This window comes from Anomaloglossus baeobatrachus, chromosome 2 (assembly GCF_048569485.1).
Source record: "Anomaloglossus baeobatrachus isolate aAnoBae1 chromosome 2, aAnoBae1.hap1, whole genome shotgun sequence".
Lineage (NCBI taxonomy): Eukaryota > Metazoa > Chordata > Amphibia > Anura > Aromobatidae > Anomaloglossus > Anomaloglossus baeobatrachus.
Genome location: NC_134354.1, coordinates 421,943,334 through 421,964,070, shown reverse-complemented (window position 1 = coordinate 421,964,070; position 20,737 = coordinate 421,943,334). Strand labels below are relative to the sequence as shown.

At 43.2% G+C, this 20,737-nt stretch overlaps 1 protein-coding gene across 4 annotated transcripts in view; it reads right to left on the bottom strand.

Moving 5' to 3' along the window:
- S100PBP (S100P binding protein) overlaps positions 1-20,737 on the bottom strand; it is a 141,603-nt gene that overhangs the window by 9,765 nt on the left and 111,101 nt on the right. For all 4 annotated transcript variants that reach the window (XM_075336174.1, XM_075336175.1, XM_075336172.1 and 1 more), the window contains exons 3-4: positions 7,177-7,271; positions 3,696-3,793 (exon numbers count right to left, since the gene is read on the bottom strand). In XM_075336174.1, the coding sequence (XP_075192289.1) occupies positions 3,696-3,793; positions 7,177-7,271 (193 nt within the window). The remainder of the gene's footprint in view (positions 1-3,695; positions 3,794-7,176; positions 7,272-20,737) is intronic.

Genomic DNA, 20,737 nt, shown 5'->3' with positions numbered 1-20,737 from the left:
CTCTGCACTATCTGCTGATCACAGCTACACAGCTGTAAACAGCAGATACGTGCACTTCCTGCTTCACTGGTCTCCGTGGAAAGCGAAAGTGAAAGTAGTTCATGTCTAGCACAGGAGTCATCACATGACCCTGTGCTACCATGACAACCATCGGAAGTCACGTGATCATGTCACGTGACTTCCGGTATCGGGCGGTAAGTAAATGTTTACCGCGATCGTGATTATAATGGCGCTGTCACATATTGACAGCGCCATTTCAGGGGTTAAACGGCACGAGCAGATAACGATTCTGCTCGTGCCTAGCAGGCACACATCTCAGCTGTGAAAATCAGCCGAGATGTGCGCCGATCGCAGCATGCTGCCGCCGGCAGACCGCGGGCAGTAACGTTATGACCGCTAGGACGTAATTTTACTGCCCGCGGTCGTTAAGGTGAGGAATTATCTGTCAGTTGCAGCACTGAAAACTCCTGTAAATTCATTTTACAGTTTAAATGGGAAGTTTGTAAATATAAATATCTAAATCATATTATACATGTTAACAAAATGTTACCTAATCCGAGACTCAAAAAGCAACTGACGGTAATTTATGAAGAAGCACTCCCTCAAAATGTTTCATGTCCTAAACCTGAGTAAATACGTATATAATATAGGGCAAGCGCATTCATATAGCGTATTTTCCATTTTAAAAGACGCACCCCAAATGTAGAGATAAAAAAAAAAAAAAAATGAGGTCCGTTTTGTAATCCGGTGGGGTCTTACCTGAGAGGTGGGGTGGCAGCGGTGGTGGAGCGGGGTCACAGGAGGCAGGGGTGGTGCTGGAGTACGGCAATGCTGCGAGCGGTGCAGAGGGGGCCCCAGACGCTCACTGCGGTACTGTGCTGTGACAGCCCGGCGCTGCTCTGCGCTGAGGCACTGGCCATTCTGAAGATGTCGGCAGTGCACGCTTCAAAGAAATGGTGGCCGGAGTCGGCGTGTGCGCAGATGAGAGTTTGGGCTGAGAGCTCAATCTACGCACACGCAGACTCTGGGCATCATTATTGGAAGCTCTTACAGCCGACATCTTCAGAATGGCCCGCCGCACAGAGCAGGGCCACAGAGACCAGCGCCTGCAGCACAGCATTGCCCTGCCTTCTGTGACCCCTCTCCACCACCCCCTTTGTAAGCTACATTCGGATTTTAAGATGTACCCATTATTTTCCTACGAAATTTTTGGGAGGAAAAGTGTGTCTTATAATCTGAAAAATACGGTATATCATCATAGTCTTTCCTGGCTTCCAGGAACAATCCGGTCCTCTTCTCACTCATGTGAGTGCAATTCAAAGTCTTCAGATCGGTACGGTGGGCACGATCGGGACAGACAGGTAGGGGAATGCGGACACAGACATAGGTAAAGGAACAGGAGCACGGGACCTGACAACTAGCAAAGGAGATGGGTAAAATAACTAACTAAATGTGTTGTGCAGGCAACTACCCTAGTGGGAGGATGCCTCAAGTACCTAGTGCCTCTCAGCGTGACAGTATGGGGGAGGACGCAGTTCAGACGTGGCGATAAGTGAGTTGGAGTCCCTGCTGGGAAGAGGCAGGGCAGTGCAGGGACACTGGTGCTACAGTATGTACGTCATGAGTCATGTCCTTGCCTTTGTAATAATGGGAGGAAAAAAACAGAGCAAAAAAAACAAAAAACCCCACCTGGTTCTTAAGGGGTTAATGCTGTGAAAATATAACCCCAAAACAAATGGCGCCACATTTGTATTCCCCTTCCCTCCACATTTTCCAGTACAATACATGGTAAAATGAACACATAATTCAAAACTATAGCTCATTCTGCAAAAACATATTAAAAATAAAGATCTCATAAATCTATGTTGACAGGTAAATAAAGCCCTATCCAAAAGGAAAGGGGAAAAAAAGGGGGGAAAAAAAAGAAAATTGGCTGCATCCTTAAAAGGGATTCTGTCAGAAGGCTTTTGCTACCTCATCTGAGAGCAGCATAATGTAGGCAAATAGACTGAATCCAAAAATATATCACTTAGATTATTGGCTACAGCCGTTCTGATATAATCAGAGGTTTTACATTTAGCAAAGTAGCAGAGTCCAGAGAGCTGTCCCCACCCCCACTAGGCTCTCAAAAGAGATTGTACATTGACAGCGATTTGTCAGTCATAAGAGGGGGCATGCTGGACTGCCGTGCACATGCCAGCTAGACCTAGCAATGATAAAAGCCTTTAGATTAAGTAACCAACAGCACGAGCCTGATGAGAGGCATAGTTGATTATTGTTTTTAACCCCTACATCATGCTGTCCTCAGATTATATAGCAAAAACCTGCTGACAGATTCCCTTTAACCCCTTCAGCCCCGGGGCACTTTACGTTTTTGCGTTTTTGTTTTTTTGCTCCCCTTCTTCAAAGAGCCGTAACTTTTTTATTTTTCCGTCAATCTTGCCATATGAGGGCTTGTTTTTTTGCGGGACAAGTTGTACTTTTAAATGAAACCATATGTTTTACCATATGGTGTACTGGAAAACAGCAAAAAAAATTCCAAGTGTGGAAAAACTGCAAAAAAAGTGTGATGGCACAATAGTTTTTGGGATGTTTTATTCACGGTGTTCACTATATGGTAAAATTGATGTGTGGGTGTGATGCCTGAGGTCGGTGCGAGTTTGTAGACACCTAACATGTATAGGTTTACTTGTATCTAAGGGGTTAAAAAAAATTCACAAGCTTGTCCAATAAAAGTGGCGTACGTTTTGCGCCATTTTCCGAAACCAGTAGAGTTCTCATTTTTGGAATCTATGGCTCAGTGACGGCTTATTTTTTGCGTCTCGAGCTGTCGTTTCTAAATGGTACCATTTTTGCGCAGATGCTACGTTTTGATCGCCTATTATTGCATTTTGCGTAAAATTTGCGGCGACCAAAAACATTTTGGCGTTTGGTAAACGGCGTAGTGGAAAAAAAATTCCAATCAGATTAATTGATTTTATATTTTGATAGATCGGGCATTTCTGAACGCGGCGATACCAAATATGTGTATATTTATTTTTTAACCCTTTAATTTTCAATGGGGGGGAAAGGGGGGTGATTTGAACTTTTAGGTTTTTTTTAAAACTTTTTTTTTATTTATTTTACTAGTCCCCCTAGGGGGCTATAGCAATCAGCAATCCGGTTGCTCTTATCTATCTGCTGATCACAGCTATACAGCTGTAAACAGCAGATACAGTCACTTCCTGTTTCCCTCTGCTCCAGGCCGAGGGAAAACGAAAGTGAAACATCATATCTGCAGGCGTCATCACATGACCCTGTGCTACGATGGCAACCACCGAAAGTCACGTGATCACTCACGTGACTTCCGGTGGGGGCGGCGTAAGTGAAAATCTTCACCGCGCGTATATACATCTCACTGCCAGACTTTGGCAGCGAGATGTAAGGGGTTAATGTTACAGGTGGAATGCCATTCCACTCGTAACATGCAGGCACACATGTCAGCTGTTGAAAACAGCTGATATGTGTGCCGATCAACGCCGCCTAAACGCGGCAGGGGGCGAGGCTTAACGGGACACGCTCCATGACGGATATATCCGTCCATGGTCGTGAAGGGGTTAAGGATTTAAACTAATAAAGCAAGTATTTTCTGTAAATGGTTTCCATTTGATCAGCATACAAATACATTACCTTATACATACAAAATGTTAAATTACCTTCAAATGTAAATGCTCCTTGACTATTAATGTGCATCAAAACATGATTACAATAAATCTCCTTATTTTTCTCCAATTCAAATTCTGATAGAAATGCTCTAAAATACACAAAATTAATGCAGCCATAAGACAAAACAAAAGAAACATCAAAGCAAGAATAAGCCTAGTAAAAATGCATTTATTAGGACAGATAGGCCGGTGTCACACGCTGCGATATATCGGGCGATGTGTCGTCGGGGTCACGGATTCCGTGACGCACATACGGCATCGTTAGAGATGTGTGACAGCGTGTGACAGCTACGAACGACTGTGAACGAGCAAAAATACTCACCTTATCATTGCTCGTTGACACGTCGTTCATTTTCATAAAGTCGTTCCTCTTTCTGCGCGCCGGTTGTTCGTCTTTCCCATGGCAGCACGCATTGCTACGTGTGACACCCGGGAACGACAAACACAGCTTACCTGCGTCCTCCGGCAATGCGGAAGGAAGGAGGTGGGCGAGATGTTATGTCCTGCTCATCTCCACCCCTCCACTTCTATTGGGCAGCCGCTGTGTGACGTCGCTGTGACGCCGCACATCCTTCCCCCTTCAGGAAGAGGATGTTCGCCGGCCACAGCGAGGTCGTTCGGTAAGTACGTGTGACGGGGGTAAACGACTTTGTGCGCCACGGGCAACAAATTGCCCGTGACGCACAAAAGATGGGGGCGGGTGCGATCGCTCATGCGATCGCACGATATATCGTCCCGTGTGACGCCGGCCATAGTCAAATATAATTACTGTTATAAGTTAATAGAATGAAAAGTCTGTTCAACTGTGTTAAAATTCATACCAAGAGTAATGGTAACTTCAGCACAGAGCAGGTATTTTCTAAAATAATATTTTATTGAATCAAGATAAGACCGCTTATAGTCCAACATTTCGGACGTTAAAGTCCTTTGTCGTGGCAATCTATTTGTTGCAAACAAAATGCATGTGTATAAGAAGAAAAAAAAGGAAAAATCCAGCACTACTATGGGGTTGGTTAAAAATGTCTTAATTGAAAATGCATTAAAAAAGTGAATTAATTAAAAAGGATCCAAAATCACACTGCAATTCTGACGCGTTTCTGGCTGTGACTCCAAATTTTTCGCTTCCGATCAGTTTATTTCTTTTTCTTCTCATTAGTTTATTTCTTCATTGCTTCAACTTCTCCATTTCCTCTTTATTCCGTTCCATTAATCCTTTACAATTCTTCTTCGCTGTTATTTTCTCATTATACATCCTCATTCAAACTGTTCTCACTAAACACATGTATAGTGGCTACAATCATTTCAGAAGCCTTCATGTTTTCTGTGATGAAGTTACCATTATTCTTAGAAGTTAAGACATGAAAATAAATCTATAGATCTATAAACAGTGACTTTTGTTAAAGGAAATTCCTCAAATTATACCTGAGAACAATCATTCTAATCTTTAGGCTATGTGTGCACATGTGCGTATTGCATGCAGTTACGCTGCGTTCTGCACCGCAGCGTAACTGCATGCGTCCTACGTTCCCAGCACAATTTATGAAGATTGTGCATGAGACGTGCGCACGTGGCGTATTAGAACGCAGCGATTCAGCTGCTGCCCGAAGCGTGCGTTCTAAGAATGACATGTCACTTCTTTCGTGCGCTTTGCATGCTGTCTATAGGGAGAGGCAGCATGCAGACCGCACGAATTCTGCAGGCACCATGCGCTTCAGAACGGAGCTTTTCAGCTGCGCTCTGAAGCGGACCTTTTGTGTGCGGTGCAGAGCGCACACGTGCGTACATAGCCTATACAGTGCCTACAAGTAGTATTCAACCCCCTGCAGATTTAGCAGGTTTGATAAGATGCAAATAAGTTAGAGCTTGCAAATTTCAAACAAGAGCAGGATTTATTAACAGATGCATAAATCTTACAAACCAACAAGTTATGTTGCTCAGTTAAATTTTAATACATTTTCAACATAAAAGTGTGGGTCAATTATTATTCAACCCCTAGGTTTAATATTTTGTGGAATAACCCTTGTTTGCAATTACAGCTAATAATCGTCTTTTATAAGACCCGATCAGACCGGCACAGGTCTCTGGAGTTATCTTGGCCCACTCCTCCATGCAGATCTTCTCCAAGTTATCTAGGTTCTTTAGGTGTCTCATGTGGACTTTAATCTTGAGCTCCTTCCACAAGTTTTCAATTGGGTTAAGGTCAGGAGACTGACTAGGCCACTGCAACACCTTGATTTTTTCCCTCTTGAACCAGGCCTTGGTTTTCTTGGCTGTGTGCTTTGGGTCGTTGTCTTGTTGGAAGATGAAATGACGACCCATCTTAAGATCCTTGATGGAGGAGCGGAGGTTCTTGGCCAAAATCTCCAGGTAGGCCGTGCTATCCATCTTCCCATGGATGCGGACCAGATGGCCAGGCCCCTTGGCTGAGAAACAGCCCCACAGCATGATGCTGCCACCACCATGCTTGACTGTAGGGATGGTATTCTTGGGGGTCGTATGCAGTGCCATCCAGTCTCCAAACGTCACGTGTGTGGTTGGCACCAAAGATCTCGATCTTGGTCTCATCAGACCAGAGAACCTTGAACCAGTCTGTCTCAAGAGTCCTCCAAGTGATCATGAGCAAACTGTAGACGAGCCTTGACATGACGCTTTGAAAGTAAAGGTACCTTACGGGCTCGTCTGGAACGGAGACCATTGCGGTGGAGTACGTTACTTATGGTATTGACTGAAACCAATGTCCCCACTGCCATGAGATCTTCCCGGAGCTCCTTCCTTGTTGTCCTTGGGTTAGCCTTGACTCTTTGGACAAGCCTGGCCTCGGCACGGGTGGAAACTTTCAAAGGCTGTTCAGGCCGTGGAAGGCTAACAGTAGTTCCATAATCCTTCCACTTCCGGATGATGCTCCCAACAGTGGAGACAGGTAGGCCTAACTCCTTGGAAAGGGTTTTGTACCCCTTGCCAGCCTTGTGACCCTCCAATATCTTGTCTCTGATGGCCTTGGAATGCTCCTTTGTCTTTCCCATGTTGACCAAGTATGAGTGTTGTTCACAAGTTTGGGGAGGGTCTTAGTCAGAAAAGGCTGGAAAAAGAGATAATTAATCCAAACATGTGAAGCTCATTGTTCTTTGTGCCTGAAATACTTCTTAATACTTCTTAATACTTTAGGGGAACCAAACAGAATTCTTGTGGTTTGAGGGGTTGAATAATAAATGACCCTCTGAATAAACTTTTCACAATTTAAAAAAAAAAAAAAAAAAAAAAAAAATAAAAAAAGAAATAACATTCTTTTTTGCTGCAGTGCATTTCACACTTCCAGGCTGATCTACAGTCCAAATGTCACAATGCCAAGTTAATTCCGAATGTGTAAACCTGCTAAATCTGCAGGGGGTTGAATACTACTTGTAGGCACTGTATATGATGTATAATATAATAATCTGGCAGCTACAGTTTTTAACTGCTCAAAATTTGGTACCTGAAAGACGGTCTACACACTGGTGTAATTGCAATCCGAGGCTTCTTTTTGTTAGGCTCTGTAGAATCCTGCACGTTACATGAAGGGGCTGCAATCTGTTTAATGGGAAGGAAAAGAAAATATTGACTTTAATTTAACAGCTCAAGTTGTAACATCAATCCTTATATTATGTGCAGTTGTCTTGATAATGGCCAGTTTCACATCACATTTTTTGCAATATATAGGGCAGCACGAAGGCTCAGTGGTTAGCACTGCAGCCTTTTATCCCAACATGGGAGTCTATGTAGAATAGATCTGTTAACAGATTGCTATTTATCTTCCATTTGAAACTAATCCAGTAAGCAAAAAATGGATCCATTACAAATGTAAAAAAGACGGATGTCTAATAGCAATCCATTAACAGATCCGTTCTCCACAGACTCCGATGTTAAGGCTATGTACGCACTAGAAATGTCCTTTTTCTCAAGAAACTTTCTTGAGACATTCTGGGAGTTGAAGATTTCCGCACCTGCGGGAAAAAAACGCACCAAATTAGCGGTAAAAACGCATGCGATTTCACCGCTGATTTTCCTCAGGTTGTTCCTGACACATGCAAGTATAGAAATTCCGGGGGTATTCCGCAGGTAATAATGGACATGCTCATTTTCTCAAGAAAATTTTCTCAAGAAATTTTCTTGAGAAAAATCCGCAGTGTGCGCACAGCTATTTTTTTTTACACATAGGTTTTGCTGGGAAATGTCTGCAGAAAGATTTCTAATCTTTCTCAAGAAATTTCCGCGGCAAATCCACGGGTAAATTCGCAGGTAAAACGGTCTAGTGCGCACATAGCCTAAACAGATTTAGAAAAACTCCTAAAAACAGTTTTTTATTTTATCAAAGTGTTAAAAATGCTCCAAAACAGAGCGCAGTAACTCTTATATAATCAAGTACACTGGTCAAGTGTGGTGGAAGAAAGGGCAAAAAGAGGTATAAGCCAAAGTGATAGGGGGAGCTCTAATTTACTCAACACTCAAGATAGAGCTATAGATAACATAACTTCAATGATATAGTTTTGTAAATTGAATGCCCTGTTATTCTAGGGGGTGTAGAGAGAGGGATAATCTCACCCTCCCTTTACCTACCTACCAGCGGAGGTGCACCATAAGTTATTGGGTACCCCCCGCTCCTCGTCGGCTTTCCCTATTCTGTCCCTTTAACCCGCAAGTCGCAGGAACAACCACCACCAAGAATAAAGGTGCAAATAGTCAGAAGGTCATTATAAATGTGGTTACCTGGATTGGCAACCCGGAAAATCCATACAAAATATTTACTATTAGCAACACACTTGGAAAATCCATACAAAATATTTACTAGGGCTTGGTCACCATAGATATGATAGCCAAACTACAGCTGTATATATAAATGTTCCTATACAGCTATACAAGTGCAAATTGGTAATAATATACCGATGATATAAGTGATAACAAGATAATAGCATGTAATCCCAACAGGGAACTTATCTGTTAGAATCACTGATAACAAATCCCAATCCCGACGCGTTTCCCCCCTATTTATATCTTTAGGGGTTCATCAGGGGAAGAAAGAAGGATTTCATCATATCCACATCATCAGTATCATAAACTTTCTTTCTAAAGAGAAAAAGAGATATCGGTTTCCCAAGTAAGGACATTATATAACGTCCAGAAAATTCGCATACATTCTCTACAGTATACACTGTACAAGACCAATTTGTCTAGTGTCATACCTTAGTTAATTTGGCTTTCCTCATGGTATCAGGCCGACATCAGTAGCCTTTAGTAGTGGGCAAACATGTCAGGCATGCATTACCCGCTAGTGCTCCAGGTATAATGACCCCAAGAAAGAACACCGGGCAGAGAGGCAGCATACCCTTCCTCGCTGGCGTCTTTTAATGTCTAAATGCCGGTTACATGCTTTAACCCCACTTCCTGTATCGTGGCGTAACGCCGGAAGTGTAAAACATGTGGTGAGACCGCCACTTCCATACCTGCGTGACCAATAGGAGGTGCGGCTGAAGTGGTCATGTGACGTCACAGACATCACTTCCACGCCCCCACACGAACAGACGGGGATGGTGTCCAAAGTAGTGAGGTGGTAAACACAAACGTCACTTCCGCACCTGCGCCGCAGAGTGTTAGTGACGTGATCACCGCATCTGCGCGGTAGAATCCCACTCACCGCTCCATGTTGTCAATTGGAAACAGCGACGCACCTATGCGCCTGCGCGGTGAAGCGTCAGCGTGACGTCGCCACAATATCGTCAACCATGACGCTGACGCTTCACCGCGCAGGTGCGTCGCTGTTTCCAATTGACAACATGGAGCGGTGAGTGGGATTCTACCGCGCAGATGCGGTGATCACGTCACTAACACTCTGCGGCGTTTTATAATGTCTGGACGTTATATAATGTCCTTACTTGGGAAACCGATATCTCTTTCTCTTTAGAAAGAAAGTTTATGATACTGATGATGTGGATATGATGAAATCCTTCTTTCTTCCCCTGATGAACCCCTAAAGATATAAATAGGGGGGAAACGCGTCGGGATTGGGATTTGTTATCAGTGATTCTAACAGATAAGTTCCCTGTTGGGATTACATGCTATTATCTTGTTATCACTTATATCATCGGTATATTATTACCAATTTGCACTTGTATAGCTGTATAGGAACATTTATATATACAGCTGTAGTTTGGCTATCATATCTATGGTGACCAAGCCCTAGTAAATATTTTGTATGGATTTTCCAAGTGTGTTGCTAATAGTAAATATTTTGTATGGATTTTCCGGGTTGCCAATCCAGGTAACCACATTTATAATGACCTTCTGACTATTTGCACCTTTATTCTTGGTGGTGGTTGTTCCTGCGACTTGCGGGTTAAAGGGACAGAATAGGGAAAGCCGACGAGGAGCGGGGGGTACCCAATAACTTATGGTGCACCTCCGCTGGTAGGTAGGTAAAGGGAGGGTGAGATTATCCCTCTCTCTACACCCCCTAGAATAACAGGGCATTCAATTTACAAAACTATATCATTGAAGTTATGTTATCTATAGCTCTATCTTGAGTGTTGAGTAAATTAGAGCTCCCCCTATCACTTTGGCTTATACCTCTTTTTGCCCTTTCTTCCACCACACTTGACCAGTGTACTTGATTATATAAGAGTTACTGCGCTCTGTTTTGGAGCATTTTTAACACTTTGATAAAATAAAAAACTGTTTTTAGGAGTTTTTGTTTTTTTGCACTATTACTCCTAGTTCTTCACTTGTTTTGGTTTCTAAACAGATTTAGCCCAACCTAATGAGTTTGTAAAACAACATGCAACCTTAAATAATTCTTTTCCCAAGTATTACAGACAATGGAATCTCTGGAACAATTACCACCAAGGTGTATCATGACTTAGTTGGCTTACCAGTCTATATAGTTAATACATAAAACGTTTGCACATTTCCTTTCTAGTTTAATTTAATTCTCCTCCAACTATACTTTTTTTTTCTCTTATTATTAGAAGTTTAGATTCTTCATTTATTGTGGTCTTCCATACAATGAATATATGTATTTGATGTTATATTAATAGTATTAATTATATTAGTTTATGGTCGTTTTAGCTTTAGTCTGTTATAGGTTATGGTTCTCCTATATCCTATTCCTTTCCCCATACCCCTTCCCCACTTTCCAGATTCTCTAATAAATTTACTTTACTCCCCTATACCTACTTTCCCTACATTTCCCCCACCTCCCTATTTATAGAAACATGTATGATAATTTAAAGTTCATATGAAATATCTGTACAACGAATTATACTAATTGTATAACATCTTTGATTCCTTCCCTTCCTTTTAGTTGTTATATAACCTTTCTAATAAAAATATTTTAAACAGAGGCCAGTTATTGTGTGTAATCTCTTAATATTAAAGTTAACGTTTTACAGAAATAAAGAAGAAACAAACAGGTACTGCATTATATAGCCAAGGGAACCACCTTCCGGCTGTAATATCACACATTGTATACAACATCAGAACTATCACAAAGCTCGGTACAGTAACCCCAACCATAAAGAATCTACAACAATTAGAACGCTGGACTTCGAAGCAAACCGACTATGAGGGAATATACCCGATATTAGGGAAGTTAACAAGAACAAAAGAAAAAAGAAATATTAAGGAAGGGAGGATTGGGGGGGGGGGGGGGGGGCTGGGAGGGGACGGTATCTAGTATTTGGGGCTCAAGAGGGAGCATGCTCCACAGGATTTGTGCAATATAGTCTATTTATGGACTTCCAAGGATGGTCTTAAGTGTCGGGGAGTGCAGAAATAGGATCTAAGGGGTCAAGAACTTTTCTACCGAGTCATTAGATTCTGCTGTCTCTCCATTCTATGAATGTTGGCCATTTTCGCGAAGCACTCCCCTATGGATGGTACCCCATGGGATCTCAAATATCTTGGGATCACCAAACGGGCTGCCGTGAGACAAAATCTGAACAGGCCCATTCTCTGTGATTTGAGTGATCCTGGAAGAATCGAAAGTAAAGCCATCTGGGGAGTGCCCACCAAATTTTCCCAACTAATTTTATTGTGAGCCACAAATACTGACTTTCATAATGGCTGGATTAAAGGGAAATCCCATTTGATGTGCAGCATTGTTCCTCTCTCCCTCCCACACCTCCAACACCTATCAGAGACCTCTGAGAATATTGCATGGAGTGTATCAGGGCATTTGTACTATCTGGTAAGAATCTTAAAGTTTTTCTCCTGGGCAACACAAGCGATGGAGAATTTGTGAGTAAGTATGAAGGCCTTTTGACATTCCTCCTCAGATATGGAGAGCCCCAGCTCTTTATTCCACTTCTCAAAGTACCTAAGCACCTGGTTATCTATTTCGTTGGTCAAAAAGGAGTAAACTAAATACAGAAGATGCCTTGGAGGACATTCCAGCAAAAAGTTGTTCAAACTGTTTGGGTGTGGCGGCAAAATTTGAACGTCTACAGCCTTCCAAAAGGAAGGACCTAATTTGGAGGTACAGCCTGCGAGGATATAAGAGATGAAAGAGAGCGGTTCTCTTTGTAAAATCTGTTCAAACCTTGTGTCTTCACTCCTCCTCCAACACAAAAAGCGATCAACTCCTAGGCCCGGGGGAAACTCTGGGTTGGGGGGGGGGGAGGGGAGATTATCAGCGAGAGGGGGCCAAGCCCCTTTCATAGAGATCCCCTCCGGCATTCAAGAGCCCAGCACCTCAATGTCACTTTAAGGAATTCCGCTTCCCTAGTCCACCAAGCCTCTTCATGATGGTGATATCCATGCGAGGAACCGCAGGGGCGTTTCAGAGCAGACCTGTTCCAGGCTTACCCATTGTTTAGTGGACTTATAGAACTGCCAGTCCAATAATCACATCAATAGGGATGACTTGTGATATCTTTTGAAGTCTGGCAAGCCTGCCCCCCCCCACTTCTCCTTTGAATCTACTTAAGACCCTCTACCCTATCCGAGAACTCCTCCCATCCCACACAAATCTATTTATAGTTGATTGTAATCTGGAAAAAGAGGAAGTTGGTGGGGCTATAGGGGTTGGTTAAAAAATATATAAGAAACAGGGGAGGACATCCATTTTTATGATGTTAATATGTCCAAACCAGGACAGCTTTTGTCTATCATAGAATTTGAGGTGTTTTAGGGTGCGTTACAGTAAGGGGAGGTAGTTAAGATGGAATATTTTGGTGCTCTCTCGTGGGACGGTTACCCCGAGGTAAGTCTGAGCTGAAGTCTTCCATTTGAAGGGAAAATTACAAGTGATCTTGGCCACCACATCCCCAGGCAGGGTGATATTCATGGCTTCTGATTTAGTGTAATTAACTTTAAAGTTACTCAGATGTCTGAATTTCTCGAATTCTTTGACCAAGGAAGGAAAAGATATGTGAGGTTGAGTTACATAGAAAGATATGTGAGGTTGAGTGACATAGAAGAGGAGGTCATCTGTGTATAAGGCCACTTTACACTGATGTTCCCCCAAGCTTATCCTGTGTATATCTGGGTTCCTTCTAATGGCCAAAGCCAAATGCTCCATTAAAAGTACATATAGGAATAACGGCAGCCCTGGTGGGTATCATTTTTTATGTTAATTGGAGACGAAAGGGAACCATTGACCTTGATTCTGGCTAATGGCGCGTTATATATGGACACCATTCCTCTGATAAACTTATCTCCCAAACCCACCTGTCGCAACAAAGCCATTATGAAATTCCAACTGATTCGGTCGAAGGCCTTCTCTGCGTCTATAGAGAGTATGCACATAGGGATCTTTTTGCCTTCGCCCGAGCCACCAGAAGAAACGACTTGTTCGTGTTGTCCGTCGCCTCTCGACCCACTACAAAAACCCACCTGATAAGTATGTATCACATTTGGGAGAAGGGGCGGCAATCTATTAGCCAGAGCTTTTGAAAATATTTTGACATCTATGTAAGAGATATGGGGTGGTAGTTAGCGACATTAACCGGATCCTTCCCCGGTTTCAGGATGATACAAATGTGTGCCTCCAGTGACTGAGGGACAAAAGACGCGCCAGCGGATATAGAGTTGAAAACCTGTATCAAGAAAGGAACAAGTTGGTCCTTAAAAAACTTAACCGTAAAACCGTCAGGACTCTTGCCCATCAGCGTGTCCCCAATAACTGAGGTTATTTCCCCTTCAGAGAAATCTGATTAACGCCTCTACTGCCTCTCTATCCAGCCCAGGAAGGGCAGTCTGCTGAACATAGTCCTTGATCTTATGAGTGAGTGCTGTCGGGGGCATGTCAGTAAACTGTCCTTTGATATTGTATAGGTCCCCATAGAAGGCACGAAACGCTTCTATTTTAACTAGGTCCTGAGTAATACGTCCAATTCCCCCAGTCTTTAATTTTTGGGACGTGATTTATGGACTTTCTAAGATGTATGAACCTAGAGAGCCCTCCCCCATTTATGTGCGTATTCGTAAAGATATATTTGTAAACGCAATTTTTGGTTAGAGTATTTTTGATCTAAGAGCTTCCTAAGTTCCTCCCAGGATCCCACCAAGTCTGCATATAACGAGGCTGTCAAAGATTTTTTGTGCGACGTCTCAAGGGTCCATACTCGCTGTAGCAAGGAGGCGATCAAGGAGGCTGTCTCTCGCTTAAGCCTTGTTACTTGCTTAATTAGTAGGCCCCTCACCACGTCCTTGAGCAGGTGCTCATTAAGATGCCACATCCACTGGGACCATGAGCTATCTGGAGGGGTAAATTGGACAAACACCGGGGCATGGTCTGAAAGGCAGATGGACCCAATGGAGCCCTGGACTCACCAGGACATGGCATGTTGACTGATCCACAGCATGTCGATGCGGCTGTAGGAGTGAGTTAGGGAATAATAAGAATAGTCCATCCCATAGGGATGCAGTACCCTCCATATGTCAACCAATTGCAATGACTGCAATTTTTGCTCGAGAGCCCCCAGTTGTCATTTAGAGAAAAAGCGGCGTCCCGAGGAAGTATCAACTACTGGGTCGAAGGTGAAATTAAAATACCCTCCAACTACTAAGGTCCCTTCTGTGAAGTCTGTCAGCCGAGATAGGAGCACGCCACAGTAGGATTCCTATTGGGCAGATACCAATTGGTTACCGTATATGCACCAATCTGGAATTTCAAGAAAATCTACCCTCTGAGTCCACCAAGGAATCATGGAAAAGAACGATTTATGGAGCGCAATGGAGCCCCCCCCCCCCAGATTTAGAAAGCGGATGGACATCAGTTATTTAACAATGAAGAAAAAAGTTGTGTTTGCAGGACATTTTTGCCAACGGATCTCTGCAGTATCAGTTCTAACGGTAGATTACTGGACATGTGAACTCAGCCGAAATTTAGTGCCCTCTAAATACCGCAACACACAGCCATTAATGTCTAAACCGCTGGTAAAAAAAGGGAGTATACCCCTAAGTGAAAATTGCCAAATTCTGCCCAATTAGTCATTTTCCCTCCCCAGTGTCATGTGCCTCATGAATGTTACAAGGTGTGAATGGGGAGCAGGTGTGTTACATTTGGTGTTATCTTTCACACACTCTCATACTGGTCACTGGAAGTAGGGAGCAATGGGAGTAATAACGGTCATGGCAAGATAAGTACTAGGACAGTTGGGTCTATCATACCTTCTGTCAAGACCTTTTTTCATCTCCCCAGAAATTCCTTTTGATATCTCCCTCAACAATATGATGTACTAGCTGAATTAATGATTGAGGGCGGATAGTGTTTGAAACTATATAACTGGAATACTGGTGATGTACAATATCTGTGTTTGATTTATATAAGGTCTCGACGTAGGACTTTTGACGCATGACCACCTAATCACCCCAACACAATGCACTGGTGGTGGTTATAGGCCAGGAATAGTGACAGGGGCATTTAGGGCTAGCCACCGAGGAACGGGGGCACCCAAAAGGTGTATTCACCTCCGTTGCCAGGTAGGGATAAACATTAGGGAATACTAGGTCCCTCCATCCCATATTGCGATACCCCCTAAAAATCACGAACGGGGGGCGCACGCCCTTGGCCTACTGCCCTATTTTTAGGACCTTATACACTATTCACAATCACGACTTTTTGTCTAGTGTTGAACTACTGGGTATGACCCCAAAGTTTTTAGATTGGGAGTATTTTAATGAATATTTAATAAAATTGATTTTTTTAGAGGTTTTTCATGGTTATATGGTAGTATATCCTCTATTCTAGATACAAATTATATGGTTTTGAATCACTGGAAGTTCAACATGGCACCTCATGGCAAATAATTCACTAAGGACCTGAAAATTAGATTTGTTGCTGTACATAAATATGGCCTAGGCTGTAAGATGATTGCCAACACTTTGAAACAGAGCTGCAGTACAGTAGCCAAGCCCATACAGCGGTTTAAGAAGACAGATTCCACTCAAAACAGGCTTCGCCATGGTCAGTCAAAGAAGTTGAGTGTACAAGCTCATTGTCATATCCAGAGGTTGTTTTTTCAAAATAGACATGAGTGCTGCCAGCATTGCTGCAGAGGTTAAAGGAAACCAATAATCAGGATTTTCGGATATAACCTAAAGCCAGTGCTATACTGGCACTATCAGGCCGATTTACTACATACCTTTAGTGGTCAGTTCGGATGTTTAGGTTTTGAATTCCAAGAAAGTACAGTTTTTAAAATCATTAGCTACTTGAATGACAGCAGCTGAGGATCCACTAATAACTGTGTGGGTATTCATTGTGATTTGCGCCCCCCCCTGCCTGTTGTTCCGTCCTCTCTCTGTTATTTATGGTAATTTTACTATTTACTAAATATCTTTACTAAGATGGAGTCGGAGTTGGCACCTGCGCATAGCGCTCATCTCCGGCGCCATCTTTGAGAAAATCATGTGATCTTCTGCTATTCTTTTCTTGCGGGTGAGAGGGTGGCGCATGCGCCCTCGCATCTTCTGCTCTAGTTGTCAGCGCAGGAGCGCACGCGGTGACAACAGAAGTGGAGACCGCCCCCAAAACAGCTAATTGGAGGACAAGACAGATCGGAGGAACAAGCAACAGCAGCGTGCCAGCTCCAGGACAGCATTCATCTCATCTGACCCTGTAACGTCGCTGCCTAGCGACCCGCGACAGCACCAGATCGCACGGCACAGGGTGAGGTGAAGTGAGTTCGCAAGGACTCACCTAACCTCGTAACATCAGTGCCGCTGGACCCGGATAACGATATCGCGCATCAGTGGCGTCACGGAGTCAGGTGAATTAACTACCTTTCCCTGTGATGTCAGTGCACCTGCAGGCGCAAGCACACACACTACTGTGTGCGCTCCTGCAGTGACCTGGTTTAACCTTATGAGGTCCAGGTCCCCGCAGGGAAGCACACACCGCAGTATGTGTGTGCCTGCAGGGGCTGCTCTCACAATCAATGGGGGACGTTACATTTTTTTTTTTATGACTTTCAAATAATGGAATTCGTAATGGGGGCATCTGCTAGAGGCCCACCCTTTACTAATACCAGGGTCTGATGCCAGCTGGCATCAACCCCATTTATTACCCAGTTTGCCACCGCACCAGGGCAATGGGAAGAGCCGGGTCCAGCGCTAGAATTGGCGCATCTCTCTTGGGCATTGAGTTCACTAGAGCTTAAGACAGTGTTTGAAAATAACAGTGGCCAAAAACAGACACTTTGGGCACAATTTGTTCATTTTGCCTTAGGGGTGTTGCCAGGGGTTTATATATTAACATTGCCCTGCACATGAGGTAAGAGACATACCTATATCAGGAGAACTATCCTCATTTCTAATTGGAGGTTACTACTACCACTACCACTACCACTACTACATATTGGGATAGGATCTTGGAAAGCGGAAACCCCCTTTAAGTTCTATGGAGAACTATAAGTGTAATTTCAGGTGAACCTGAAGCAGAATAGCAGAATACCTATGTCTGCCTCCAGGTAATCCCTTCCTCTTCCCACTTTCTAGTCATAGAATTAAAAAAACAAACAAAAAAAACCCAAAACAAAACACCAACTGTCACATTCTCTCTCAGTAATGTGAAAATATGTCTTCACTGAATGCAGATTTTACCCATGACTTAAGAGTAAAAGCTCAATCTGCAAGAAGAAAGCAGCATATTTACAGTGAAGGAAATAATTATTTGATTCCTTGCTGATTTTGTAAGTTTTCCCACTGACAAAGACCTGGACAATCTGTAAATTTTAAGGGTAGGTTAATTTTAACAGTGACAGAATATCCAAAATAAAACCAGAAAAATCACATTGTATAAATTATATAAATTTATTTGCATTTTGCAGAGATAAATTAGTATTTGATCCCTTTGTCAAACAAGACTTAATACTTGGTGGCAAAACCCTTGTTGGCAAGCACAGCAGTCATATTTTTTTTGTAGTTGATGTTGAGGTTTGCGCACATGTCGGGAGGAATTTTGGTCCACTACTCTTTGCAAATCTCTGACATGTCAATTGTTTTTGCCATTTGGGTTTTGCACTGCAAAGCTGAGTTTTTGACCAAAGTTCTGCAACAAAAAGGCTGCAGTTTGAACTGCATAGTGCGGACACGAAACCAAAATTCCCATAGACTTTGCTTGAAAAGCAGAACAAAACCATTTTGGCATTAAACGCTGCAGTTGAAAAAGCAGCAAAAAGCAGGTAAAAAGCAACGTGCGGACATAGCCTTAAGTAGTGGGACTTTGCAGGCACTGCAGGATTTTAAGCCATTAAGACGTAATGTGTTACCAATGGTTTTCTTGGCGACAGTGGTCCTAGGTGCCTTGAGATCATTAAGTTTTGCAGTGTAGTTTTAGACTGATCTCTCCCCTTCCTCATGATCCTGGATGCCCCATGAGGTGAGATTTTGCATGATGCCCCTGATCGATGTCGATTGACAGTAATTTTGTATTTCTTCCATTTTCTTATTGCACCAACAGTTGTCTCCTCACCCAGCATCTTACTTATGGTTTTGTAGCCCATTCCAGCCTTGTGCAGGTCTATGATCTTGTCCCGGACATCCTTAGAAAGCTCTTTAGTCTTGCCCATGTTGTCGAGTTTAGCGTCTGACTGATTAATTGAGTCTGTGGACAGGAGTATTTTATACAGGTGATAATTTAAGACAGCTGTCTTTAATACATGTAAAAGTTCATAAGGAGTGTAACTGGTCTGTAGGAGCTAGCACTCAATGGTTGGTAGGGGATCAAATACTTATTTCTCTCTGCTAAATGCAAATAAATGTATATAATTAATACAATATGATTATCTGGATTTTATTTTGGATATTCTCTCACTGTTAAAATTAACCTACCCTTAAAATTATAGACTCATGTCTGTGTCAGTGGGCAAACTTACAAAATCAGCAAGGGATCAAATAATTATTTACTTCACTGTATCTAATCAGGCATATTACAAAAGGTGCTCATTTTCATGTGTACTACTAATATACAGTTAGGTCCAGAAATATTTGGACAGTGACACAAGTTTTGTTATTTTAGCTGTTTACAAAAACATGTTCAGAAATACAATTATATATAATATGGGCTGAAAGTGCACACTCCCAGCTGCAATATGAGAGTTTTCACATCCAAATCGGAGAAAGGGTTTAGGAATCATAGCTCTGTAATGCATAGCCTCCTCCTTTTCAAGGGACCAAAAGTAATTGGACAAGGGACTCTAAGGGCTGCAATTAACTCTGAAGGCGTCTCCCTCGTTAACCTGTAATCAATGAAGTAGTTAAAAGGTCTGGGGTGGATGATCGCCGCATACTTTCTTTGGTGAAGAAGAACCCGTTCACAACATCAACTGAAGTCCAGAACACTCTCAGTGAAGTAGGTGTATCTGTCACTAAGTCAACAGTAAAGAGAAGACTCCATGAAAGTAAATACAAAGGGTTCACATCTAGCTGCAAACCATTCATCAATTCCAAAAATAGACAGGCCAGAGTTAAATTTGCTGAAAAACACCTCATGAAGCCAGCTCAGTTCTGGAAAAGTATTCTATGGACAGATGAGACAAAGATCAACCTGTACCAGAATGATGGGAAGAAAGAAGTTTGGAGAAGAAAGGGAACGGCACATGATCCAAGGCACACCACATCCTCTGTAAAACATGGTGGAGGCAACGTGATGGCATGGGCATGCATGGCTTTCAATGGCACTGGGTCACTTGTGTTTATTGATGACATAACAGCAGACAAGAGTAGCCGGATGAATTCTGAAGTGTACCGGGATATACTTTCAGCCCACATTCAGCCAAATGCCGCAAAGTTGATCGGACGGCGCTTCATAGTACAGATGGACAATGACCCCAAGCATACAGCCAAAGCTACCCAGGAGTTCATGAGTGCAAAAAAGTGGAACATTCTGCAATGGCCAAGTCAATCACCAGTTCTTAACCCAATTGAGCATGCATTTCACTTGCTCAAATCCAGACTTAAAGGGAACCTGTCAGCAGAAATTTCCCCTAAAACCTAACAGATTCCCCCTCTGCAGCTCCTGGGCTGCATTCTAGAAAGGTCCCTGTTATTATTGTGCCCCCTTTCTGACAAAAAAAAAAAAGTTTATAAAGAGGTACCTTTTTGGCTTCGGATTCTATAAATCTGACACGGGGGCGGGCAGCCTGATGGCCGTTATTCTGCCCCCTGGTCCTGTATGCCGCCCCCATCGCTGATTTCCATACTTTTGGACGCCGCCCACTGCTCCAGCCATCCCCGCGCATGCCCAGTGCCAGTCTCACGGGACTGAGCACTGTGACTGCTGGTGACGTGTGCGCAGGCAAGTGATTATGGGCGGGACTGTGACTGTTATCAGCAAGTACCCGCCCATAATCTCGTGAGCGCGCAAACCTCTCCAGCGTCACACTGTGCTCAGTGTAGATGCTAGACTGTATGGGCTGCTTCCAGGGATGACATCCCTTTGTCACGTGATAGTATTTTGAACACGCCCCTATCACGTGACAAAGGGACGTCATCCCTGGAAGCAGCCCATACAGTCTAGCATCTACACTGAGCACAGTGTGACGCTGGAGAGGTTTGCGCGC